The sequence below is a fragment of the Chiloscyllium punctatum genome, chromosome 28 (genome assembly GCF_047496795.1).
Source record: "Chiloscyllium punctatum isolate Juve2018m chromosome 28, sChiPun1.3, whole genome shotgun sequence".
In the NCBI taxonomy this organism is placed as follows: Eukaryota; Metazoa; Chordata; class Chondrichthyes; order Orectolobiformes; family Hemiscylliidae; genus Chiloscyllium; species Chiloscyllium punctatum.
The window spans coordinates 16,502,471-16,527,082 of record NC_092766.1 but is presented as its reverse complement, the minus strand read 5'-3'; the positions used below and the strand labels follow the sequence as shown (position 1 = coordinate 16,527,082).

The following is a 24,612-nucleotide window of genomic DNA, read 5'->3' as shown; positions in this document are numbered from 1 at the left end:
GTGTCAGACAACCCTTCAGCCCCACGCGTCCCTGCCGACCCAGATATCCCAACCCAATCTGGGCCCATTTGCCAGCACTTGGCCCATATCCCTCCAAACCCTTCCTCTTCATGTCCCCATCCAGATGCCTTTGAAATGTTGTCATTGTACCAGCCTCCATCACTTCCCCCCATTCCACACCCGCACCACCCTCTGGGGGAACAAGTTGCCCCTCAGCTCCCTTTTCAATCTTTCCCCTCTCTCCCCCGAGTGACTAGAGGACTCCCAACTTCCACTCATTAAAGAAAAAAAAATCTGTTTCTACTTTCACTCTAAAAGTGAACATTATTCAGAACTCTCAGCCCCCCCGTTTCCCTGAACCAAATATCTTTTTCCCATAAAATTACATCGACTTAATTTCAAAAGCACACACCAACTCTGGTCTTTGGTGTCTGTCCTCTTGCTGAAGATCTTCCTGGGTGATCTTCACTCGATCCAGTGCTCGCAATTTCTCACAGAGGGAACGTGCCTTTGACCAGGGAGCGTACCGCAGTACGGACAACAGTTCCTCCCTCTCTCTCTATCTTAAAGAGACAGTGCGCTCTCAACACGATGATGCGCCGACAGTGAATTGTCCTGTGAGTCACCAATCGTCATCCCCCCCCCCCCCCGCTTTGGGCTCTTTGAACTTGAGAATCTGCGTCCCCTTCCTGTTTTTAGTTCTGTCTTGACCTTTCAATGGTCCTTTCTTGATTGGTTGCGGCCTGATGTTTGGCCAAGTTGGCATCGGCGGTTCCTGCCGATCCTTGCCCGCCCCTGGGTGAAGAGTTGCCCGTCGTTGTTGCGGGGGGGTGGGTTGGGGGGAATGCGAAGCAACACTGAGTGACGGTAAAACCGCTCCCCTCTCCCCACCCCGCGGGCCGCGACCGGCGGCGAGATCCCCTGGATTTCCTATGTTCCGAGCGTGGTTCCTATTGCCTGCGAAGCCGAGCGGGTTGTCACTCTGCCTCTCGACAAAGTCGTCTCAAATAATGTGGGCAACCTCCAACCCCCCCCGCACCCCCCACTCTGGCGACTGACTTCAGCCCTGTTGCCCTCGCCACACGTCCAATTGGCTCACCCGGATATCCCGGAATACAGCCCCACTCACCCCGACGCCATCTTTAAATGCCCCTGGAAGGTTGGCGGGGGGAACCAGTTGCCGGACAGAGATTGGCCTCCCGTTTTGAGGTCAATGGTTGAAGGGGGAAGGGGTGATGGTTCTGTGGGATGGGGCCGGCTCAGGGTTTCAACCATCCTCTACCCGTCCCTCCCGAGACAGAGGGAACGATACCAGGCCTTGCCCCGAGCCCACTCCCTCGGTGGTACAGTCCCTCCCGAAGAATGGTCACCCCTAGGGACAGTTGGTCAATGCTCTCTCTGCCAAAGGGAGTGCCACTACCCTCTCTCCATCACCTCCCACTCTCTCTCTCGGCCAATCCCGCGTTGAATTACTCGTTCATAGACTGTGGGCAGCTCTGGCTGGGCCATGGTCTCTTGCCCCTCCCTCGAGGAGGTGAGCCGCCATCTTGAATCCCTCCAGTTCCCCCTCACCCTCCACCCTCCCCGTGTGGTGAAGGGGCACAGGACCCCGTGAGGGAGGGAGTTTCAGGATTCTGACCTCGAAGGAATGGCCCACGCATTTCCAAGTTGGGACGGTGAGTTTTGAGAGAGAGAGAGACAGACAGACAGAGAGAAGGGGAGGGCGAAAAAGAGAGATAGAGAGAGAGAGATGCAGACAGAGAGATATGGAAGAGGGAGAGAGATAGAGAGAGTGCGAGAGAATGAGACACAGAGAGAGAGCGAGAGAGACAGAGATGTTGAGAGAAAGAGAGACAGCAAGAGAGAGACAGAATGTGAGACAGAGACAGTAAGAGATGGAGACTGGGAGAGACACGGGGTTAGAGAGAGAGAAATAGATGGAGAGAGAGACAGAGAGAGAGAGACAGAGAGAGAGAGAGACTGACTCAAAGAGGGAGAGAAACAGAGAGAGACAGTGTGAGATGCAGAGAGAGAGAGATGGAGAGAGAGAGACAGACAGAGAGAGAGACAGAGAGAGAGAGAGACGGAGAGAGAGACAGAAAGAGAGAGACAGAGACAGAGAGAGGGAGAGAGAGACAGAGAGAGAGAGTCGCAGTGAGAAAGTGATGGACAAAGAGAAAGACAGAGAGTGAAAAACAGAGAGAAAGAGAGAGGGAATCAGATGAAAAAGAGAGAGAGAGAGAGATGGAGAGGGTTAGGGAGGGACTTCCTGAGTTCACAACCCTAGCTGATGAAGACCCTGCCCCTCCCCAGTTATGAGCGAGATAGGCCGGGATCAGAGGAGAGCAGGGAATTCTACCTCCCAGAGAGCGGCGAGAGTCTGGAACGCCCCACTGCCCTCGCCCGTGCACCGCCCCCCTCCCCCACCCCCACCCCCATCCCCATCCCCATCCCCATCCCCATCCCCATCCACGGAGATGAGGAGCAGGGCGGCTAAATAAATGTACACACAAGACGCATCAAAGAGGCAAAGTAGGCCAGGCCTGTGGTTTATGCCATAATGCCAATCCGGAGAGTAACTCTCATGGTCCCCCTCCCCTACCCTGACCAACCCCTCCCCCAACATCACTGACAGAACACCACATCGCGCCCCCCCCTCCCCGGGTCTTGGTCAGCTCTGTATTCGACTCAGCTTCTCCGGCACGGCCTGGTCAAATTCAGCCAGTTCCTTCCTCTCGCCCGAGCCTGAGGCCTACTGACCAGGATGGAGCCTGAGGCCTACTGTCCAGGATGGAGCCTGAGGCCTACTGACCAGGATGAACCCTTCACTCCTTCCTGCAGTTCGTTTCCCTCGGCCTCACCCAACTCTCAGGACTCCAATGGCCAATGGAACACGGTGGAGGGGGAGTGGGGCAAGAGGGGTTCGGACAGAGAGAGAGAGAAAGAGAGAGAGCGGGGGCATCCTTTTGCCCTCTCCTCCCGCAATGTGGAGCTGGCAGTCCCACAGCTAACACACCCCCCCCGACCACCTCGCAATGGCCCCACCTTCTTGCTTTGCCGTAGCCAGGCTAATGGCGAGCTCCTGGTCAGTGCTCCCCTTGCCACCCCTCCCCCCACACCTCTCGCTGTCAAACCTCTCTAAAGACAACAAAAACTAACCCTTCCCCCACCACCACCAAAGCTCCTCCCTGTACCCCTGGATTGCCATGGGTAACCAATCCATCCCAGTTCCCATTTGGTTGCTATTGGGTAACCAGTCCATCCCATTGCCTATCTGGTTGCTATGGGTAACCAATCCATCCCATTCCCCCTTCAGTTGCTATGGGTAACCAATCCATCCCATTCCCCCTTCAGTTGCTATGGGTAACCGATCCATCCCATTCCCTCTTCAGTTGCTATGGGTAACCGATCCATCCCATTCCCTCTTCAGTTGCTATGGGTAACCAATCAACCAATCCATCCCATTCCCGATTTGGACGATGTGGGTGTGTGAACCGTTCCCTGGTGCTGCTCCCTGCAGTTGAACAGCACCTCCCCTTCAGCGTTAAACCCATCTTGTCCCATGTGATCCCCAAACTTCCTCCAGTGGACAGACCAGGACGGTCTCTGGGTGAGGTCTCAACACTATGTACAGTGTGTTTTCCCCGGGGGTGGGGGGCGGCAAAGATAGTAATCATCAGAGGTTTCCACAGACTCTGAAACCTTGGGGAGGGTGACAGAGATAGGGAGGGGGTGTAGGGGGCTGGAGGGGGTGACAGAGATAGGGAGGGGGTGTAGGGGGCTGGAGGGGGGGACAGAGATAGGGAGAGGGTGTAGGGGGCTGGAGGGGGTGACAGAGATAGGGAGGGGGTGTAGGGGGCTGGAGGGGGTGACAGAGATAGGGAGGGGTGTAGGGGACTGGAGGGGGTGACAGAGATAGGGAGGGGGTGTAGGGGACTGGAGGGGGTGACAGAGATAGGGAGGGGGTGTAGGGGACTGGAGGGGGTGACAGAGATAGGGAGGGGTGTAGGGGACTGGAGGGGGTGACAGAGATAGGGAGGGGGTGTAGGGGCTGGAGGGGGTGACAGAGATAGGGAGGGGGTGTAGGGGGCTGGAGGGGGTGACAGAGATAGGGAGAGGGTGTAGGGGGCTGGAGGGGGTGACAGAGATAGGGAGGGGGTGTAGGGGTGAATAGTTGGAGTGAGTGAGTGTTGATGTGGGAGAGGGAGAGGCTGCACTGATAGATTAGAGTCTCTGGCTCTCGGGATGTGGGAGATTTGATGAAGATCTGGGTGGGGTGTGGGGGATGCGGTGGGGTTAGGGGAGGGAGAGTGGGGGGGGGGGTAAATGAATCCCGGTTGGCGAGGCCTCACTGCCCGTAATTGGGGCTGTTCTCCACGTCGCTGCCCTCTGAGACAAACTCCTCGAAGGGTAAACAGTGGAAGCAGAACTTTCTGATGTCGCTCCAGCAGAGATGGCAGTACATGGCCCCACAGCCCACATTGGGGCAATAATACGAGGTATCTGTGGGGCCCTCACTGCACACCACACATCGCTTCCGCACGAACCGCCCCACACAGGGCAGCAGCCGGTGGACCACTCCAGCCACACCTCGGAGTTGCTGCGGGAGAGAGAGAGACAGAGAGAGGGAGAGAGAGGGAGAGACAGAGAGAGAGAGGGAGAGACAGAGAGAGAGAGACAGAGAGAGAGAGGGAGAGACAGAGAGGGAGAGACAGAGAGGGAGAGAGAGAGAGGGAGAGAGACAGAGAGGGAGAGAGAGGGAGAGAGAGACAGAGAGGGAGAGAGAGGGAGAGAGAGGGAGGGAGAGAGAGACAGAGAGGGAGAGAGAGGGAGAGAGAGGGAGAGAGGGAGAGAGAGAGAGAGACAGAGAGGGAGAGAGGGAGAGAGACAGAGAGGGAGAGAGGGAGAGAGAGAGAGACAGAGAGGGAGAGAGAGAGAGACAGAGAGGGAGAGAGAGAGAGACAGAGAGGGGGAGGGAGAGAGACAGAGAGGGGGAGGGAGAGAGACAGAGAGGGGGAGAGGGGCAGAGAGACAGAGAGGGGGAGAGGGGTAGAGAGAGAGAGACAGAGAGGGAGAGAGGGGCAGAGAGAGAGAGACAGAGAGGGAGAGAGGGGCAGAGAGAGAGAGACAGAGAGGGAGAGAGGGGCAGAGAGAGAGAGACAGAGAGAGAGACAGAGAGGGGCAGAGAGGGGCAGAGAGACAGAGAGGGAGAGACAGAGAGGGAGAGACAGAGAGGGAGAGGGAGGGGCAGAGAAATAGAGAGAGAGGGGCAGAGAGGGAGAGACAGAGAGACAGAGAGAGGGAGAGGGGCAGAGAGGGAGAGACAGAGAGACAGAGAGAGGGAGAGAGACAGAGAGAGAGGGAGAGAGACAGAGAGAGAGAGGGAGGGGCAGAGAGATAGAGAGAGAGGGGCAGAGAGGGAGAGACAGAGAGACAGAGAGAGGGAGAGAGACAGAGAGGGAGAGACAGAGAGAGGGAGAGAGAGACAGACAGACAGACAGAGAGAGAGCACAGGGACCGTCAGTGACCCCTCGAGGGTCAGTCGCAGTGTCACCCTGACCCCCTCCACGTCCACCGCCCCCAAACCCGGGTAAAGACATGACCTGAAACCCACTCCCACTCTCACCCTCAGTAAACACCCCGTACCTAATCCACCTTAAACACCCCGTACCTAATCCACCTTAAACACCCCGTACCTAATCCACCCTTAAACACCCCGTACCCTAATCCACCTTAAACACCCCGTACCTAATCCACCTTAAACACCCCGTACCTAATCCACCTTAAATACCCCGTACCTAATCCACCTTAAACACCCCCGTATCTAATCCACCTTAAACACCCCTGTATCTAATCCACCTTAAACACCCCGTATATAATCCACCTTAAACACCCCGTATCTAATCCACCTTAAACACCCCGTATCTAATCCACCTTAAACACCCCCGTATCTAATCCACCTTAAACACCCCTGTATCTAATCCACCTTAAATACCCCAATATTTTGTCCATCTTAAATACCCCATGCCACTTCCACCTTAAATACCCCAATACCTCCGTTTTTGAGCAGAGCGGTGAGGGGGGAGAGAGAGGAGGGAGTGGGGGGGAGAGAGAGGAGGGAGGGGGGGGGAGAGAGAGGAGGGAGGGGGGGCAGAGAGAGGAGGGAGGGGGGGGCAGAGAGAGGAGGGAGGGGGGGGGCAGAGAGAGGAGGGAGGGGGGGGCAGAGAGAGGAGGGAGGGAGGGGCAGAGAGAGGAGGGAGGGGGGGGCAGAGAGGGGGGGGGCAGAGAGAGGAGGGGGGGGGGCAGAGAGAGGAGGGAGGGGGGGGCAGAGAGAGGGGGGGGGGCAGAGAGAGGAGGGGGGGGACAGAGAGAGGAGGGAGGGAGGGAGGGAGGGGGGGGCAGAGAGAGGAGGGAGGGGGGGGGCAGAGAGAGGAGGGAGGGGACAGAGAGAGGAGGGGGGGGCAGAGAGAGGAGGGAGGGGGGGACAGAGAGAGGAGGGAGGGGGGGACAGAGAGAGGAGGGGAGGAGAGGGGGCGGAGGGAGGGGGGGGGGGCTGCTGCGAAGTCTTTAAGCGGGTTAGGTCTAGATCCTGGACGAACTGAGGGGTCAGCTGAGTGAGGGATGTCCAGGGAGGCGGTCACTCTCCGGACGCAGGGTAAGACCAATGGGTGACAGTCAGGGAACTGACAGACAGCGCAGGGACTCCCCTGGGGCCGCTCCCCTCGGCAATAAGTGTGCCCCGTTTCGGATACTGTTGGTGGGCACGGCCTGCCAGGGGGGAAACCATAGTTGTCGGGTCTCTGGCACCGTGGCTCAGAAGGGAAGGGGTGGGTGGGGAGGAGATGGGGGGAGAATAGGAAAACACCTTAAGCTGGAAGCTGGAGAGCAGGACGAGGGAGAGTAGGTTTGATACCGGTGCCACGCGATAGAGACGTGAGGAACAGTCAGCGAGTGCAGCTTAACACGTGGCTGGTGCAGGAGGGAGGGCTTCAGATACCCAGACCATTGGGAGACCTTTGGGGAAGGTGGGACCTGTACATGAAGGATGGGTTACGCCTGAACTAGAGGGGCCCAAATGTCCGGGGTGGGAGATTGGGTTCGGGGAGGGTTTAAACTAGTTTGGCAGGGGTCGGGGGGTGGGAACCAGATCTCCACATCCGAGGGGGATGGGGGTGGTGGGGGGTGTGGAGTGGAGTTGTAGATGGGGCAGTGACAGGATCTAGCTTAGAGTGCTGCTGGAAAAGCACAGCAGTTCAGGCAGCGTCTGAGGGAGCAGGAAAATCGACGTTTCGGGCAAAAGCAGTGGCAAAATCGATCGGGAAGGCTTCTCACGCGATGAAACAAAGGGACCGGTTAAAGTGCGTCTCCTTTAACGCGAGGAGTGTCAGAGGTAGGGGTGACGAATTGGGGCGACGATGTTTCACTGGGGGGGCAGGGATGGTTGCTGGGCGTTGCGGGGTTTAGAACGTTTAAGAAGAACGGGGAGGGTGTGGAAAAGGGCGCAGCTTTGCTCATCGGAGAGCGCGTCACAGCTACAGAAAGGGAGGGTTGTTCAGGAAGGCTTGTCGACTGAGTCAGTGTGGGTGCAAGTTGGGAACAGCCACCGCATTGGGGGATTTCTAACAGCAGTGGAGAGATTGACGGACTGATCGGCCAGCAGATTTTGGAAAAAATGCAGACGTGGTGGGATTGACTTCAACTTTCCCCAATATCAAATGGAACTTCCTAAGTGCAGGTGGTTTTGGATGGAACCATTTTTGTCAGGTGTGCTCAGGGTGGGGGGGGGGGGGGGGGTCCTTACTCAGTATGTCAACAGGCCGACGAGGGGGAGAGGCCATTTTGGATTTGGTGCTCGGCAATGGGCCAGGCCAGGTGTCATATCTCGCGGTGGGAGAGCACTTTGGTGACAGTGACCACATCTCCCTCACATTTACCACAGCCTTGGGGAGGGAAAGGAGCAGTCACCGTGGGAAGATGTTTAATTGAGGCGGGGGGGATGGGGGGCGGTTGGGGAAGGAGATGATGACGCTATCAGACAGGAATTGGGAAATACAGATTGGGAGCAATTGTCCCACAGAAAGGGAAGGTGGAGACTGTTTAAGGAGCAGTTGTTGCAAGTGATGCACAAATTTGTTCCTCTGAGGCAGGTAAGAAGGGGTCAGAGCTTAAAAATGTGGTGCTGGAAAAGCGCAACAGGTCAGGCAGCATCCGAGGAGAAGGAGAATCGACGTTTCGGGCATGAGCCCTTCTTCCGAAACGTCGACTCTCCTGCTCCTCGGATGCTGCCCGACCTGCTGCGCTTTTCCAGCATCACATTTTTACGCTCTGATCTTCAGCGTCGGCGGTCCTCACTTTCTCCAAGAAGGGGTGAGATTAAGGAATCTTGGATGAACAGAGAACAGAGGAACTTCTCGTCAAAAGGAAGAAGGCAGCTTACGTAAGGTGGAGGGAGCAAGGATCTAGCCCAGCTTCAGAGGATTCCAGGCTTGCTAGAAAGGAACTCAGAAATAGACTGAGGAGAGCCAGGGAGGGGGCACGAGAAAGGCTTGGCAAGAAGGATTAGGGAGAGCCCAAAGGCATTTTACCTCATCCGTGAGGAATAAGAGAATGATCAGGGAGAGGGTAGGGGGGGGAACTTGTGCGTGGAGTCTGAGCAGATCGGGGAAACCCGAAATGAGTTTTCTCCTTCGGTTTTCACGAAGCAAAGGGATCTCGTTGTGAATGAGAACTTTGAGGATCCGGGAAACAGGCTTGAACGGATCGGGATTGAGGAAGTTGATGTGCTGGAAACTTTGGCAAACGTTAAGATCGATAAGTCCCCAGGGGCCAGACCAGATTTATCCCAGGCTGCTCCGGGAAGCGAGAAAGGGGGTTGCGAAGCCGCTGGCGAGGATCTTTGCCTCCTCACTTTCCACGGGAGTCGTACCGGAGGGATTGGAAGGAGGCGAATGTTGTTCCTCTTTTCAAGAAGGGGAATAGGGAAATCCCTGGCAATTACAGACCAGTCAGTCTTCCGTCTGTGGTCAGCGAAGGTTTGGAAAGAATTCTGAGGGATAGGATTTATAACTCTTTGGAAAAGCAGAGCGTGATTAAAGGCAGTCAGCACGGCTTTGTGAGGGGCAGGTCATGCCTCACGGATCTTATTGAGTTCTTTGAGGAGGTGACGAGATGGGTCGGCGACGGTTGAGCAGTGGATGTGGTGTAAATGGACTTCAGCAAGGCATTTGATAGGGTTCCCCATGGTAGGCTCATTCGTAAAGTCAGGAAGTATGGGATACAGGGAGATTTGGCTATCCGGATTCAGAATTGGCTGGCTGACAGAAGGCAGAGAGTGGTTGTAGATGGGGGGTATTCTGCCTGGAGGTCAGTGTTGATTGGGGTCCTGCAGGGCTCTGTTCTTGAGCCTCTGCTCTTTGTAGTTTTTCAACATGAGGCGGTTGAGGGGTGGGTTAGTAAATTTGCAGATGATGCAAAGGTTGGAGGTGCCGTTGGTAGCATCGAGGGCTATTGCAGGCTGCAGAGCGACGTAGACAGGATGCAGAGCTGGGCTGAGAAATGGCAGATGGAGTTCAACCCCTGGATAAATGCGAGGTGATGCTTTTTGGAAGGTCATACTCGAGTGTTGAATATAGGGTTAAAGACAGGATTCTTGGCAGTGTGGGGGAACAGAGGGATCTGGGTGTGCAGATACATAGATCCCTCAAAGTTGCCACCCAAGTGGACAGGGTTGTTAAGAAAGCATATGGTGTTTTGGCTTTCATTAACAGGGGGATTGAGTTTAAGAGCCACGAGGTTTTGCTGCAGCTCTACAAGTCCCTGGTGAGGCCACACTTGGAATATTGTGTCCAGTTCTGGTCGCCCTGCTATAGGAAAGATACAGAGGCTTTGGAGAGGGTGCAAAGAAGGTTTACCAGGATGCTGCCTGGACTTGGGGGCCTTGGCGTATGAAGAGAGGTTGAATAAGCTCGGAGTTTTCTCTCTGGAGTGAAGGAGGAAGAGAGCTCACCTGATCGAGGTGTACGAGATAAAGAGAGGAATGGATAGAGTCAATAGCCAGAGACTTTTCCCCAGGGCAGGATTGAGTGGGATGAGGAGTCACAGTTTGAAGATATTAGGAGGAAGGTATAGAGGGGACGTCAGAGGAAGGTCCTTTACGCAGAGAGTTGTGAATGTATGGAATGCGTTGCCAGTTGAGGTGGTGGAAGCAGAGTCATTGGGGACATATAAGTGACTGTTGGACATGCACGTGGAGAGCAGTGAATTTAGGGGGGCGTAGGTTCAGTTATTTTTATTTAGATTAGGATTAATCATTGGCACAACATCGTGGGCTGAAGGGCCTGTTCTGTGCTGTACTTTTCTGTGTTCTATTTTCGAGCTCTTCCACCTTAAATACCCCAATATCTCTTCCACCTTAATTATCCCAATATCTCATCCACCTTAATTATCCCAATATCTCATCCACCTTAAATACCCCAATACCTCATCCACCTTAAATACCCCAATACCTCATCCACCTTAAATACCCCAATATCTCATCCACCTTAATTACTCCAATACCTCATCCACCTTAAATACCCAACTATCTCATCCACCTTAAATATCCCAATACCTCATCCACCTTAAATACCCCAATACCTCATCCACCTTAAATACCCCAATATCTCATCCACCTTAATTACTCCAATACCTCATCCACCTTAAATACCCAACTATCTCATCCACCTTAAATACCCCAATACCTCATCCACCTTAAATACCCCAATACCTCATCCACCTTAAATACCCCAATATCTCATCCACCTTAAATACCCAACTATCTCATCCACCTTAAATACCCCAATACCTCATCCACCTTAATTACCCTAATGTCTCATCCACCTTAATTACCCTAATGTCTCATCCACCTTAATTACCCTAATGTCTCATCCACCTTAATTACCCCAATACCTCATCCACCTTAAATACCCCAATACCTCTTCCACCTTAAATACCCCAATACCTCATCCACCTTAATTACCCCAATACCTCATCCACCTTAATTACCCCAATACCTCATCCACCTTAAATACCCCAATACCTCATCCACCTTAATTACCCCAATACCTCATCCACCTTAATTACTCCAATATCTCATCCACCTTAATTACCCCACTATCTCATCCACCTTAAATATTCCAATATCTCATCCACCTTAAATATTCCAATACCTCACCACCTTAAATACCCCACTATCTCATCCACCTTAGTTACCCCAATATTTCATTGACCTTAAATGCCCCAATATCTCATCCACCTTAATTACTATAATACCTCATCCACCTTAATTAACGCACTATCTCATCCACCTTAAATATTCCAATACCCCACCACCTTAAATACCCCACTATCTCATCCACCTCAATTACCCCAATATCTTAATCACGTGAAATATCCCAATATTTCATCCACCTTAATTACCTTAATGTCTCATCCACCTCAAACACCCCAATACCTCACCCACCTTAAATTCCCACACCTGCTCCACCTTAAATAACTCCAAATACCCTATTTCCAAGATCTCTTTTCAGAACCCCCTTAAACAATTCAAACCTGTTTCAAATGAAATGTACTGTTATCTGATCCACCTTAAATACCACATACCTGACTGAGACTACAAATCGGGATGGAATTTCCCTGTTCTTTGCATCAATAAATATCCCTGTCATTCCTTCCTTACAAACCGAATGGAAACTGACCTCACCAACACAACTCCTTGCAATTCCATCTCTGACCAAATATCCCCCCATTCTGATCTGTTATAATCGAGGGGTTCGGGGTGGGTTATATACGGAATAACAGATACCCCGGGAGGGAGTTACAGACCGGAATCTAATCGAGGGGTTCGGGGTGGGGGTTATATACAGAATAACAGATACCCGGGAGGGAGTTACAGACTGGAATCTAATCGAGGGGTTCGGGGTGGGTTATATACAGAATAACAGATACCCGGGAGGGAGTTACAGACTGGAATCTAATCGAGGGGTTCGGGGTGGGTTATATACAGAATAACAGATACCCGGGAGGGAGTTACAGACTGGAATCTAATCGAGGGGTTCGGGGTGGGTTATATACAGAATAACAGATACCCGGGAGGGAGTTACAGACTGGAATCTAATCGAGGGGTTCGGGGTGGGTTATATACAGAATAACAGATACTCGGGAGGGGGTTACAGACTGGAATCTAATCGAGGGGTTCGGGGTGGGTTATATACAGAATAACAGATACCCGGGAGGGAGTTACAGACTGGAATCTAATCGAGGGGTTCGGGGTGGGTTATATACAGAATAACAGATACCCGGGAGGGAGTTACAGACTGGAATCTAATCGAGGGGTTCGGGGTGGGGGTTATATACAGAATAACAGATACCCGGGAGGGAGTTACAGACTGGAATCTAATCGAGGGGTTCGGGGTGGGGTATATACAGAATAACAGATACCCGGGAGGGAGTTACAGACCGGAATCTAATCGAGGGGTTCGGGGGTGGGGTATAAACTCAGTGGGAGATCTGCTTACCCAGAGTTGTTTGTTGCGTGCCTGGATGAGAATTTTTTTGCGCTGGGTCTCTGCGTAGCTGATCCGTTTTCGCAGGTGTTCGTTGTAGAGAAAGAGCACCCTCTTCTTCTCTCGCTGCATTGACAGAGCACAGAGCCAGTCAGGCCCCCCCAGATGGGCACAGGGAGTTACAACAGGACCCCTCTTCGATTCCCCTCCCCTCCCCTCCCTCCCACTCAGGGAGCACACCCCAGCCACTCACTGCCCCCACAAAGCAAGCCTTGCTTCACCCGACAACATTGCTGCGATTTCCTTGCTCCCGCTAATTGCCCCCCACCTTGAGGAGGTGAGGGTTAAGCAGCCATTTTGAACCGCTGCACTCCCAATCCACCCTCTCCCTGTTAGGTGTCGGGGCGCAAGGGCCCCCGTGAAGGACAGAGCTCCAAGATTCTGACCCCGCCCCCCCCACCCCCACCCCCACCCCCCTCCTCTCCCGAAGGAACGGCCGCGATAATTCCAACTCGGGATGGTGTGTGCATGTGTCTGAGAGTGGGTGTGGGTGTGTGTTTGTGTGTGATTCAGATTAGTTTCCTGACAGTGAGGAAACAGGCCCTTCGGCCCAACAAATCCACACCATTCCCCTACATTTACCCCTGACTAATGCACCTAACACTACGGGACAATGTAGCATGGCCAATCCACCCTAACCTGTACATCCCTGGCAACTATGGAACAATTTAGCATGGCCAATCCACCCTAACCTGTACATCCCTGGGCACTATGGGACAATTTAGCATGGCCAATCCACCCTAACCTGCACATCCCTGGGCACTATGGGACAATTTAGCATGGCCAATCCACCCTAACCTGCACATCCCTGGGCACTATGGGACAATTTAGCATGGCCAATCCACCCTAACCTGCACATCCCTGGGCACTACGGGACAATTTAGCATGGCCAATCCACCCTAACCTGCACATCCCTGGGCACTATGGGACAATTTAGCATGGCCAATCCACCCTAACCTGCACATCCCTGGGGCACTATGGGACAATTTAGCATGGCCAATCCACCCTAACCTGCACATCCCTGAGGCACTATGGGACAATTTAGCCTGGCCAATCCACCCTAACCTGCACATCCCTGGGGCACTATGGGACAATTTAGCATGGCCAATCCACCCTAACCTGCACATCCCTGGGCACTATGGGACAATTTAGCATGGCCAATCCACCCTAACCTGCACATCCCTGGGGCACTATGGGACAATTTAGCATGGCCAATCCACCCTAACCTGCACATCTTTTGAATGTGGGAGGAAACCGGAGTGTGAGTGTGAGTGTGTATCTGCACTTGGGTGTGCGTGCCTGGACAAGAGTGTGTGAGCGGTGTGTGTGTTGTGGGTGTATGTGTGTGTGTGTGTGTGTGTGCACATGCGTGTGTGTGCCTGGATGAGACAGCGTGTGTTTGTGAGAGTGTGTGTGTGTCTGAGTGAGCATATATGTGAATGTGAGGGGGTGTGTGTGTGTATGAATAAGTGTGTGTGTGTGTTTGTGACTATGTTGGTCTTGGAAGTTCCCTCGGAGTAATGATAGAGCAGTAGATTTCACAGGTCGATAGGATAGTGAAGGAGGCGTTTGGTATGCTTTCCTTTATTGGTCAGAGTATTGAGTACAGGAGTTGGGAGGTCATGTTGCAGCTGTACAGGACATTGGTTAGGCCACTGTTGGAATATTGCCTGCAATTCTGGTCTCCTTCCTATCGGAAGGATGTTGTGAAACTTAAAAGGGTTCAGAAAAGATTCACAAAGATGTTGCTAGGGTTGGAGGGTTTGAGCTACAGGGAGAGGCTGAACAGGTTGGGGGTCCCCCTCTGTAACCCTGCATTTCCTGCGGCCAACCCATCCCTGTTAAAAAGGGCGGCATTAGTGGGCTCAGGGGTTAGCACCGCTGTCTCACAGCACCCAGGGTCCCAGGTTCAATTCCAGCCCTCGGGGGGGGGGGGGGGGACTGTCTGTGTGGGGTTTGCACATTCGCACCCCCCCTCCCACCCCCCCCACCCCCTGAGTCTGTGTGGGTGTCCTCCGGGTGCTCCGGCTTCCTCCCACAGAACAAAGATGTGCAGGTTAGGGTGGATTGGCCATGCTAAATTGTCCCATAGTGCCCAGGGATGCGCAGGTTAGGGTGGATTGGCCATGCTAAATTGTCCCATAGTGTCCAGGGATGTGCAGGTTAGGGTGGATTGGCCATGCTAAATTGTCCCATAGTGTCCAGGGATGTGCAGGTTAGGGTGGATTGGCCATGCTAAATTGTCCCATAGTGTCCAGGGATGTGCAGGTTAGGGTGGATTGGCCATGCTAAATTGTCCCATAGTGTCCAGGGATGTGCAGGTTAGGGTGGATTGGCCGTGCTAAATTGTCCCATAGTGCCCAGGGATGTGCAGGTTAGGGTGGATTGGCCATGCTATATTGTCCCATAGTGCCCAGGGATGTGCAGGTTAGGGTGGATTGGCCATGCTAAATTGTCCCATAGTGTCCAGGGATGTGCGGGTTAGGATGGATTGGCCATGCTAAATTGTCCCATAGTGCCCAGGGATGTGCAGGTTAGGGTGGATTGGCCATGCTAAATTATCCCATAGTGCCCAGGGATGTGTAGGTTAGGGTGGATTGGCCGTGCTAAATTGTCCCGTAGTACCCAGGGATGTGCAGGTTAGGGTGGATTGGCCATGCTAAATTGTCCCATAGTGCCCAGGGATGTGCAGGTTAGGGTGGATTGGCCATGCTAAATTGTCCCATAGTGTCCAGGGATGTGCAGGTTAGGGTGGATTGGCCATGCTAAATTGTCCCGTAGTGCCCAGGGATGTGCAGATTATGGTGGATTGGCCATGCTAAATTGTCCCGTAGTGCCCAGGGATGTGCAGGTTAGGGTGGATTGGCCATGCTAAATTGTCCCATAGTGCCCAGGGATGTGCAGGTTAGGGTGGATTGGCCATGCTAAATTGGCCCATAGTGCCCCAGGGATGTGCAGGTTAGGGTGGATTGGCCATGCTAAATTGTCCCATAGTGCCCAGAGATGTGCAGGTTAGGGTGGATTGGCCGTGCTAAATTGTCCCGTCGTGCCCAGGGATGTGCAGGTTAGGGTGGATTCATCTGGGATAAATGGAGGATAATAGGCTAGGGAAATTGGTCTGGGTGGGTTACTCTGTGGACGGTCAGTGTGGACGTGTTGGGCCGAAGGGTCTGTTTCCACACTTTCGGGATTTTCTGAGAGTTGACCTTTCTCTGTCATAGAGTCATAGCGTTGAACAGCACCGAAACAGACCGTTTGGTGCAATTCGACTCTTCTGTTCTGTCACTGGGCTGAACCTGCAGATGGTCAAAGATGTCGGGGAAACAATACTTTTCACTGTCTCTCTGCACACGTGCCAACCATGAATCAAACCGATGTCACATCCCAGGGTGCGGTGGATAGTGAGACACTGAACAAGTTTCAGGAGGAGAGAAATTTTGAATCAGGAACAGGTTAAAGAGTTATCGGGAGTGGGCAGGAACGTGTCTGAGAGGCTGGGGCTGTTTTCCCCGGAGCGTCGGAGGCTGAGGGGTGACCTTATAGAGGTTTATAAAATCATGAGGGGCATGGATAGGGTAAATAGGCAAAGTCTTTTCCCCCTGGGGTGGGGTGAAGCCAGTGGGTATGCAGGATGGTGCAGAGTTGCCACATACCTTAGGGAAGCAGAGCCCAGCGATGACCCGCCGCAATCTGTAGCTATAGACTTGCAGAAAGCAAAAGCTGATCATGCCAATGACGGGCACCACAGTCAGGATGATCGACTGCTTGGTCATCTTGTGAGGAACGGGGAGGCAGTCTGAAACACACACACACACACACAGGCACACAAAACACAAACATGGAGGGCAGAGTGAGAGGGCACACCTGTCCCGACCGCCATTATCCCCACCTCCCCCCTCCCCAGTCCACGGCCACCACTGGAATCCGATCGCAGGGTGAGGGTTGAGAGAAAGGATCTTTCTGGGAGGATTAGGGGTTTAGGAGCGGGCGCTGTCGGAGGGTCAGTGCCGAGGGAGTGGGCACTGTCGGAGGGTCAGTGCTGAGGGAGTGAGCGCTGTGGGAGGGTCAGTGCTGAGGGAGTGGGCGCTGTGGGAGGGTCAGTGCTGAGGGAGTGGGCGCTGTCGGAGGGTCAGTGCTGAGGGAGCGGGTGCTGTTGGAGGGTCAGTGCTGAGGGAGCGGGCACTGTGGGAGGGTCAGTGCTGAGGGAGTGGGTGCTGTGGGAGGGTCAGTGCTGAGGGAGTGAGTGCTGTCAGAGGGTCAGTGCTGAGGGAGTGGGCGCTGTCGGAGGGTCAGTGCTGAGGGAGTGGGTGCTGTGGGAGGGTCAGTGCTGAGGGAGTGAGTGCTGTCAGAGGGTCAGTGCTGAGGGAGTGAGCGCTGTCGGAGGGTCAGTGCTGAGGGAGTGGGTGCAGTCGGAGGGTCAGTGCTGAGGGAGTGGGCGCTGTCGGAGGGTCAGCGCTGAGGGAGTGGGCACTGTCGGAGGGTCAGCGCTGAGGGAGCCGGCACTGTTGGAGGGTCAGTGCTGAGGGAGCCGGCACTGTTGGAGGGTCAGTGCTGAGGGAGGGGGCACTGTCGGAGGGTCAGTGCTGAGGGAGTGGGCACTGTCGGAGGGTCAGTGCTGAGGGAGTGGGTGCTGTCGGAGGGTCAGTGCTGAGGGAGTGGGTGCTGTCGGAGGGTCAGTGCTGAGGGAGTGAGCGCTGTCGGAGGGTCAGTGCTGAGGGAGCGGGCGCTGTCGGAGGGTCAGTGCTGAGGGAGTGGGTGCTGTCGGAGGGTCAGTGCTGAGGGAGTGGGCACTGTCGGACGGTCAATGCTGAGGGAGCGGGCGCTCTCAGAGGGTCAGTGCTGAGGGAGTGGGTGCTGTCGGAGGGTCAGTGCTGAGGGAGTGGGCGCTGTCGGAGGGTCAGTGCTGAGGGAGTGGGCACTGTCGGAGGGTCAGTGCTGAGGGAGTGGGTGCGATCGGAGGGTCAGTGCTGAGGGAGTGGGCGCTGTCGGAGGGTCAGTGCTGAGGGAGTGGGTGCGATCGGAGGGTCACTCAGCCCTCGGGACTCCCCTTGCCCCACCATGTCGCCACGGCGATCAATCCCTTACGCAGATTGTTGGACTCAATCTTGACGTCCATGGTGGTGTTGAAGGCAGAGACGGCCCGGCGAATCAGATTGGCCAACATCGAGGTCCCCCCCACATCGATCTCCAGGTGGTGACTCTCTGCAAGGTACACACGCAACAGCTCAGAATCACAATGGGAGACTCCATCGGAAAATCGGGATGCGGGAACCAATCTCACCCTCTCCTCTCCGACCAGCCCCATACTGCTGAGTTGTGCCTACCCATCCAATCCCCCCTCAAGGGCTTCCCCATCCCCCCTTATCTACTCAATAAACCTCCTCCCTCCCATCTCCCTCCCGGGTCCTTAAGAATGGAATTGGTAAAAACATTCCAATTTGTTGTTGTGGTTCTGTTCGCCGAGCTGGGAATTTGTCTTGCAAACGTTTCGTCCCCTGTCTAGGTGACATCCTCAGTGCTTGGGAGCCTCCTGTGAAGCGTTTCTGTGCTGTTTCCTCCGGCATTTATAGTGGCTTGTCTCTGCCGCTTCCGGTTGTCAGTTCCTTCTATCCGCTGTAGTGGCCGGTATATTGGGTCCAGGTCGATGTGCTTATTGATTGAATCTGTGGATGAGTGCCATGCCTCTAGGAATTCCCTGGCTGTTCTCTGTTTGGCTTGTCCTATAATAGTAGTGTTGTCCCAGTCGCATTAGTGTTGCTTGTCATCTGGGTGTGTGGCTACTAAGGATAGCTGGTCGTGTCGTTTCGTGGCTAGTTGGTGTTCGTGTATACGGATCGTTAACTGTCTTCCTGTTTGTCCGATGTGGTGTTTTGTGCAGTCCTTGCATGGGATTTTGTACACTACGTTGGTTTTGCTCATGTTGGGTATCGGGTCCTTCGTTCTGGTGAGTTGTTGTCTGAGAGTGGCTGTTGGTTTGTGTGCTGTTATGAGTCCTAGTGGTCACAGTAGTCTGGTTGTCAGTTCAGAAATGCTCCTGATGTATGGTAGTGTGGCTAGTCCTTTGGGTTGGGGCATGTCCTCGTTCCGTTGTCTTTCCCTTAGGCATCTGTTGATGAAATTGCGGGGGTATCCGTTTTTGGCGAATCCATTGTATAGGTGTTCCTCTTCCTCTTTTTGTAGTTCTGGTGTGCTGCAGTGTATTGAACAGTGTCTTGATGCAACTTCTTGTGTGTGTGTTGGGGTGGTTGCTTTCGTAGTTCAGATCTTGGTCTGTGTGTGTGGCTTTCCTGTAAACCTTTGTGGTGAATTCTCCGTTCGGTGTTCTCTGTACCATCACGTCTAGGAATGGGAGTTGGTTGTCCTTTTCTCCCTCTTCGTGAATCGGATTCCTGTGAGTGTGGCGTTGATGATCCGGTGTGTGTTCTCTAGTTCTGTGTTTTTAATGATTACAAAAGTGTCATCCACATATCTGATCCAGAGTTGGGGTTGAATTTGCGGTAAGACTGTTCTAATCTTTGCATTACCGCTTCTGCTCTGAGTCCAGAGATGGGTGAGCCCATGGGTGTGCCATTGATTTGTTCATATATTTGGTTGTTGAATGGGAAGTGTGTTGTGAGGTACCCCCTGACGTCATACCCCTGATAACAAGGAAAAGACAAACACACAACCTCAACACCAAGGAGAGGGAAGCACTAACGATCTATTTAACTCCTCTGCCAGCTCTTAATGCCTTATAACCATCTCCCCAGGTTCAATTTCGAATGGGCCTCATCAACATAAAGAAGCTCTTACTGCACATTTTTATATTGCTCACTCGTTTGCCCTCACGGACTATTTTCATCCTCCTTTTACCCCTCGATTCACCTTTGGAGCCATCACTGACATGTTTGTCATCATCGGCTTCTGTCTTCCAATTTAATATTCTCCTTCCCTTCCTTCGATGCGGTTATAGAATCGTTCCTGCGCACTGAATTGTGGCAGAGAGTCAGGAATTTTATCGCTTATTCGCCCACAGGATGTGGACCCAGCGTTGACTGCCTCCTGTTAGTTGCCCCTTGACATTGTGGTGGTGGTGGTGGTGGGGGGGGAGGGGGGCAGGCAATTGCCATCTTGAACCCCTGCTGTGGGCTGACCCACGGTGCCCCGTTAGGGAGGGGGGTCCAGGATTCCGACCCCCCGAAGGAACGGCCGAGATATTTCGGGACAGTGTATCGGGGGATGGGGGGGTCGCGGAGGGGAACGTGCAGGGGGCTGGTGTTCCCCATGTATCTGCTCCCCCCTCCCCCTCCAGGGGGGGTAGAGGTGATGGGGTTTGGGGAAGGTGCTGTATAAGGAGCCTCACTGCAGTGGGTCTTGTAGATGGCCCACCCTGCTGTGACTGGGGGGGGGGGAATGGGGGGAATGGGGGGAGGGGGGTGTTTGTGGGTGTGGGGTGGAGGGTGTGGGAGGGAGGTGTTTGTGGGTGTGGGGTGGGGGGAGCAGGGTGTTTGTGGGTGTGGGGGGGTTGGGGAAGCAGGGTGTTTGTGGGTGTGGGGCAGGGGGTTGGAGGAAGGGGGGTGTTTGTGGTTGTGGGGTGGGGGGGTGGGGGGAGCAGGGTGTTTGTGGGTGTGGGGGGGTGGGGGTTCGGGGGGCTGCTTTGTCCCTGGACAGTGTCGAGCTTCTCGAGTGTTGTCGGAGCTGCCCCCCACCTCCCCGTCCAGGGGCGAGTGGGGAGTATTCCCTCACCCCCCTGACTCGTGCCTTGTCGATGGTGGGACAGGCTTTGGGATGTGGGGGGGGGGGGGAGTCAGGAGGGGAGTTACTCGCTGCAGGATTCCCAGCCTCTGACCTGCTCTTGGAATTGCTGTGGTTACATGGGGCTGGGTCCAGTTCAGTTTCTGGGCAATGGGAACCCCCAGGATGTTGATAGTGGGGGGGGGGTGGATTCAGTGATGGTAACACCATTGAACATCAAGGGGGCGATGGTTAGATTCTCTCTCAATGGGAACCCCCAGGATGTTGATAGTCGGGGGGGGGGGAGGATTCAGTGATGGTAACACCATTGAACATCAAGGGGGCGATGGTTAGATTCTCTCTCAATGGGAACCCCCAGGATGTTGATAGTGGGGGGGATTCAGTGATGGTAACACCATTGAACATCAAGGGGGCGATGGTTAGATTCTTTCTCAATGGGAACCCCCAGGATGTTGATAGTTGGGGTGGGGGGGGGGAATTCAGTGATGGTAACACCATTGAACATCAAGGGGAGCGATGGTTAGATTCTCTCTCAATGGGAACCCCCAGGATGTTGATAGTGGGGGGGGGATTCAGTGATGGTAACACCATTGAACATCAAGGGGGCGACGGTTAGATTCTCTCTTGTTGGAGATGGTCACAGCCTGCATTTGTGTGGCGCCGATGTAACTTGCCTCACTGTCAGCCCAAGCCCGGACGTTGCCCAGATCTTGCTGCGTTCGGACACGGACTATGAGGAGTTGGGAATGAATGAGGTCATCAAACGGCTGCTGGCCTTTACCTGACACTGTCCTCGGCCAGCCTAGCTGTAACCCCCGCCACCCTCTTCCATCGGCGGGAGATATAAAAGTTGAAAAAGGACACACCAATAGATTCAACAGCAGATTTGTCCCCGCTGTTCACAGAACAGACCTCTCATTTATCAGCGTTAATCTTCCACTGAAACTTTCTCTGAACCTTTATGTTCGATCTCCATGTTGTACTCATGTCAGATAGGACATGCCTGGCGAGCACGCAAAACAATACTTTTCACTGTATCCCGGGACACGTGACGATTATAAACCAAATCGGATTAAGTTAAACACCATTGTTACTGACCCAACCTCCTCACCCTCAAAGCGACCACGCACATATATAGGGCGTACGGAAGGCATGCCTGCCTTTACAATTCGGGGAACGGAGTAGACAGAGTCAGGACATCGTCTATCAGACTTTGTAAGACTTTGGTTCGGCCGCACTTCAGAGATCTGTTGGTCCCCAGGTTGACAGGGAGGAGGTGGAGAGGGTGGGGGAGAGGGTTTACCGAGGAGCTGTCTGGATTAGAGGGTGGAGGCCGCGGGGAGAGGCTAGAGGACCCTGGATTGTTCTCTCTGAGGGGAGAATCGATGGAAGGCTGCCACGATCAACAGATCGCGGGGACGGTCATAAGCGTTATCTCCCCCCCCCCCCCCATCTCCCCTCCACCCCCCGGAGTTGGAATGTCTCAAACTAGCGGGGGAATGCGTTTAAGGTGAGAAGGGGGGAACGTTCAGAGGAGGGGGAGGTTTTGAAACACAGAGGGGTAGGAGTGTGGAACGTGCTGCCTGGGGGGTGGGGGGGTTGGTGGCGTGGCAAATAAGATAGGGGGAGTTAAAAGGGTTTTCAGAGAAGTGAATGGACAAGCAAGGGAGGGAGGGATATGGACGAAGGAAGGGCAGAGGGGATTAGTTTAATTTGACATTACAATATCGTGGGCCAAAGGGCCTGTTCCTGCGCTACACTGTTCGAAGTTCGCTGTTCGAATATCAAATTCTGTCATTTTAGGATCACTAGTTCCGACTGAATTTTAACTCTCAGGTCACTTCAATAAAGTGGTTAGCGCCGCTGCCTCACGGCGCCAGGGTCCGGGTTCGATCCCTCCCTACGGACGACTCTCTGTGTAGGGTTTGCACATTCTCCCCTCCCCGTGTCTGCGTGGGTTTCCTCCGGGTGCTCCGGTTTCCTCCCACAGTCCAAAGATGTGCAGGTCAGGGTGGATTGGCCATGCTAAATTGTCCCATAGTGCCCAGGGATGTGCAGGTTAGGGTGAATTGGCCATGCTAAATTGTCCCATAGTACCCAGGGATGTACAGGTTAGGGTGGATTGGCCATGCTAAATTGTCCCATAGTGCCCAGGGATGTGCAGGTTAGGGTGGATTGGCCATGCTAAATTGTCCCATAGTGCCCAGGGATGTGCAGGTTAGGGTGGATTGGCCATGCTAAATTGTCCTGTAGTGTCCAGGGATGTGCAGGTTAGGGTGGATTGGCCATGCTAAATTGTCCCGTAGTGCCCAGGGATGTGCAGGTTAGGGTGGATTGGCCATGCTAAATTGTCCCCATAGTGCCCAGGGATGTGCAGGTTAGGGTGGATTGGCCATGCTAAATTGTCCTGTAGTGTCCAGGGATGTGCAGGTTAGGGTGGGTTGGCCATGCTAAATTGTCCTGTAGTGTCCAGGGATGTGCAGGTTAGGGTGGATTGGCCATGTTAAATTGTCCCGTAGTGCCCAGGGCTGGATTAGTCAGGGGAAATGTGAGTTTGAGGAACGGATCTGGGTGGGTTACTCTTCGGAGGGTTGGTGTGGACCTGTTGGGCCAAAGGGCCTGGTTCTGCACTGTTGGGATTCACTGATTCTCAGATCTGCTTCATCACACATGAAAGAAATGAGCTCGCCCGATCGGGCCCAGGCAGACTTTGCCTCAGGAGTCGTAGGGATGAGGCGGTCAACTCTCGTGGACTCACCGACGAAGGAATATTCCACAAAACTGTGCCGCCCGATAATGTCCAACATTGTAAAGAGGAGCCAATCCAGTGTGAACAGGGCGAGGATCACCAGGATGATCGCGACGTATTGGATCAACTCCAGGATCTGAAGGAGAGAGACTGGGTTAGGCCAGAGTGCAACGCAGCAGCCCGAGGCCTCAAGATTCATGTCAGACACCGAGCAGGACACTGCCAAAATAAACCACACCGAGGGAGCGGGCGCTGTCTGAGGGTCAGTGCTGAGGGAGTGGGCGCTGTCGGAGGGTCAGTGCTGAGGGAGCGGGCTGTGTCGGAGGGTCAGTGCTGAGGGAGCAGGCTGTGTCGGAGGGTCAGTGCTGAGGGAGCGGGCGCTGTGGGAGGGTGGGTGCTGTGGGAGGGTCAGTGCTGAGGGAGTGGGTGCTGTGGGAGGGTCAGTGCCGAGGGGGTGGGTGCTGTGGGAGGGTCAGTGCCGAGGGAGTGGGCGCTGTGGGAGGGTCAGTGCCGAGGGAGTGGGCGCTGTGGGAGGGTCAGTGCCGAGGGAGTGGGCGCTGTGGGAGGGTCAGTGCCGAGGGAGTGGGCGCTGTGGGAGGGTCAGTGCCGAGGGAGTGGGCGCTGTGGGAGGGTCAGTGCCGAGGGAGTGGGCGCTGTGGGAGGGTCAGTGCCGAGGGAGTGGGCGCTGTGGGAGGGTCAGTGCCGAGGGAGTGGGCGCTGTGGGAGGGTCAGTGCCGAGGGAGTGGGCGATGTAGGAGGGTCAGTGCCGAGGGAGTGGGCTGTGTCGGAGGGTCAGTGCCGAGGGAGTGGGTGCTGTGGGAGGGTCAGCGCTGAGGGAGTGGGCGCTGTGGGAGGGTCAGCGCTGAGGGAGTGGGCGCTGTCGGAGGGTCAGCGCTGAGGGAGCGGGCACTATCGGAGGGTCAGCACTGAGGAAGCAGGCGATGTCGGAGGGTCAGTGCTGAGGGAGCGGGCACTGTCAGAGGGTCAGCGCTGAGGGAGCGGGCCACTGTCGGAGGGTCAGCGCTGAGGGAGCGGGCACTATCGGAGGGTCAGTGCTGAGGGAGTGGGCGATGTCGGAGGGTCAGGGCTGAGGGAGCGGGCACTATCGGAGGGCCAGCGCTGAGGGAGCAGACGCTGTCGGAGGGTCAGTGCTGAGGGAGCAGTTGCTGTCGGAGGGTCAGCACTGAGGGAGCGGGCGCTGAGGGAGGGAACAGCATTGAGAGAGTCAGTGTGTTACCAGGGTTTTCATTTCAGTTGAGTGAACCTTGAGCTGCCAGGGGAAGATCACATCTGCTCTCTCTGCTTTCTTCAGTGGCAGGAGGTCTCCTATTCTGACAGGAAGGAGGGTCACACACAGTTAACGGGGCATTGAAAACACAAATGGAAAATATTTGGCTTGTCTTGGCTGGTTTTCACTCAACAGAAAAGCACATTTCACTTCTCAGTTCCATGAGTCATAGAGACGCACAGTCGGAAACAGCCCTTTCAGTCAAACCCATCCATGCTGACCCAGATATCCTAACACCT

The 24,612-nt window shown here is 54.4% G+C and overlaps 1 protein-coding gene across 1 annotated transcript; it reads right to left on the bottom strand.

The window, feature by feature from the left end:
• Window positions 1-3,874: 3,874 nt before the first annotated feature.
• LOC140453836 (E3 ubiquitin-protein ligase DCST1-like) lies at window positions 3,875-24,405 on the bottom strand. Its single transcript, XM_072548720.1, has 6 exons — window positions 24,323-24,405; window positions 23,095-23,221; window positions 17,688-17,804; window positions 16,256-16,398; window positions 12,555-12,668; window positions 3,875-4,600 (listed from the first exon to the last, which is right to left on the bottom strand). Exons 1-6 carry the CDS (start codon window positions 24,332-24,334, stop codon window positions 4,349-4,351), a joined length of 765 nt encoding a protein of 254 aa, XP_072404821.1. The 5' UTR covers window positions 24,335-24,405; the 3' UTR covers window positions 3,875-4,348.
• Window positions 24,406-24,612: the final 207 nt, after the last annotated feature.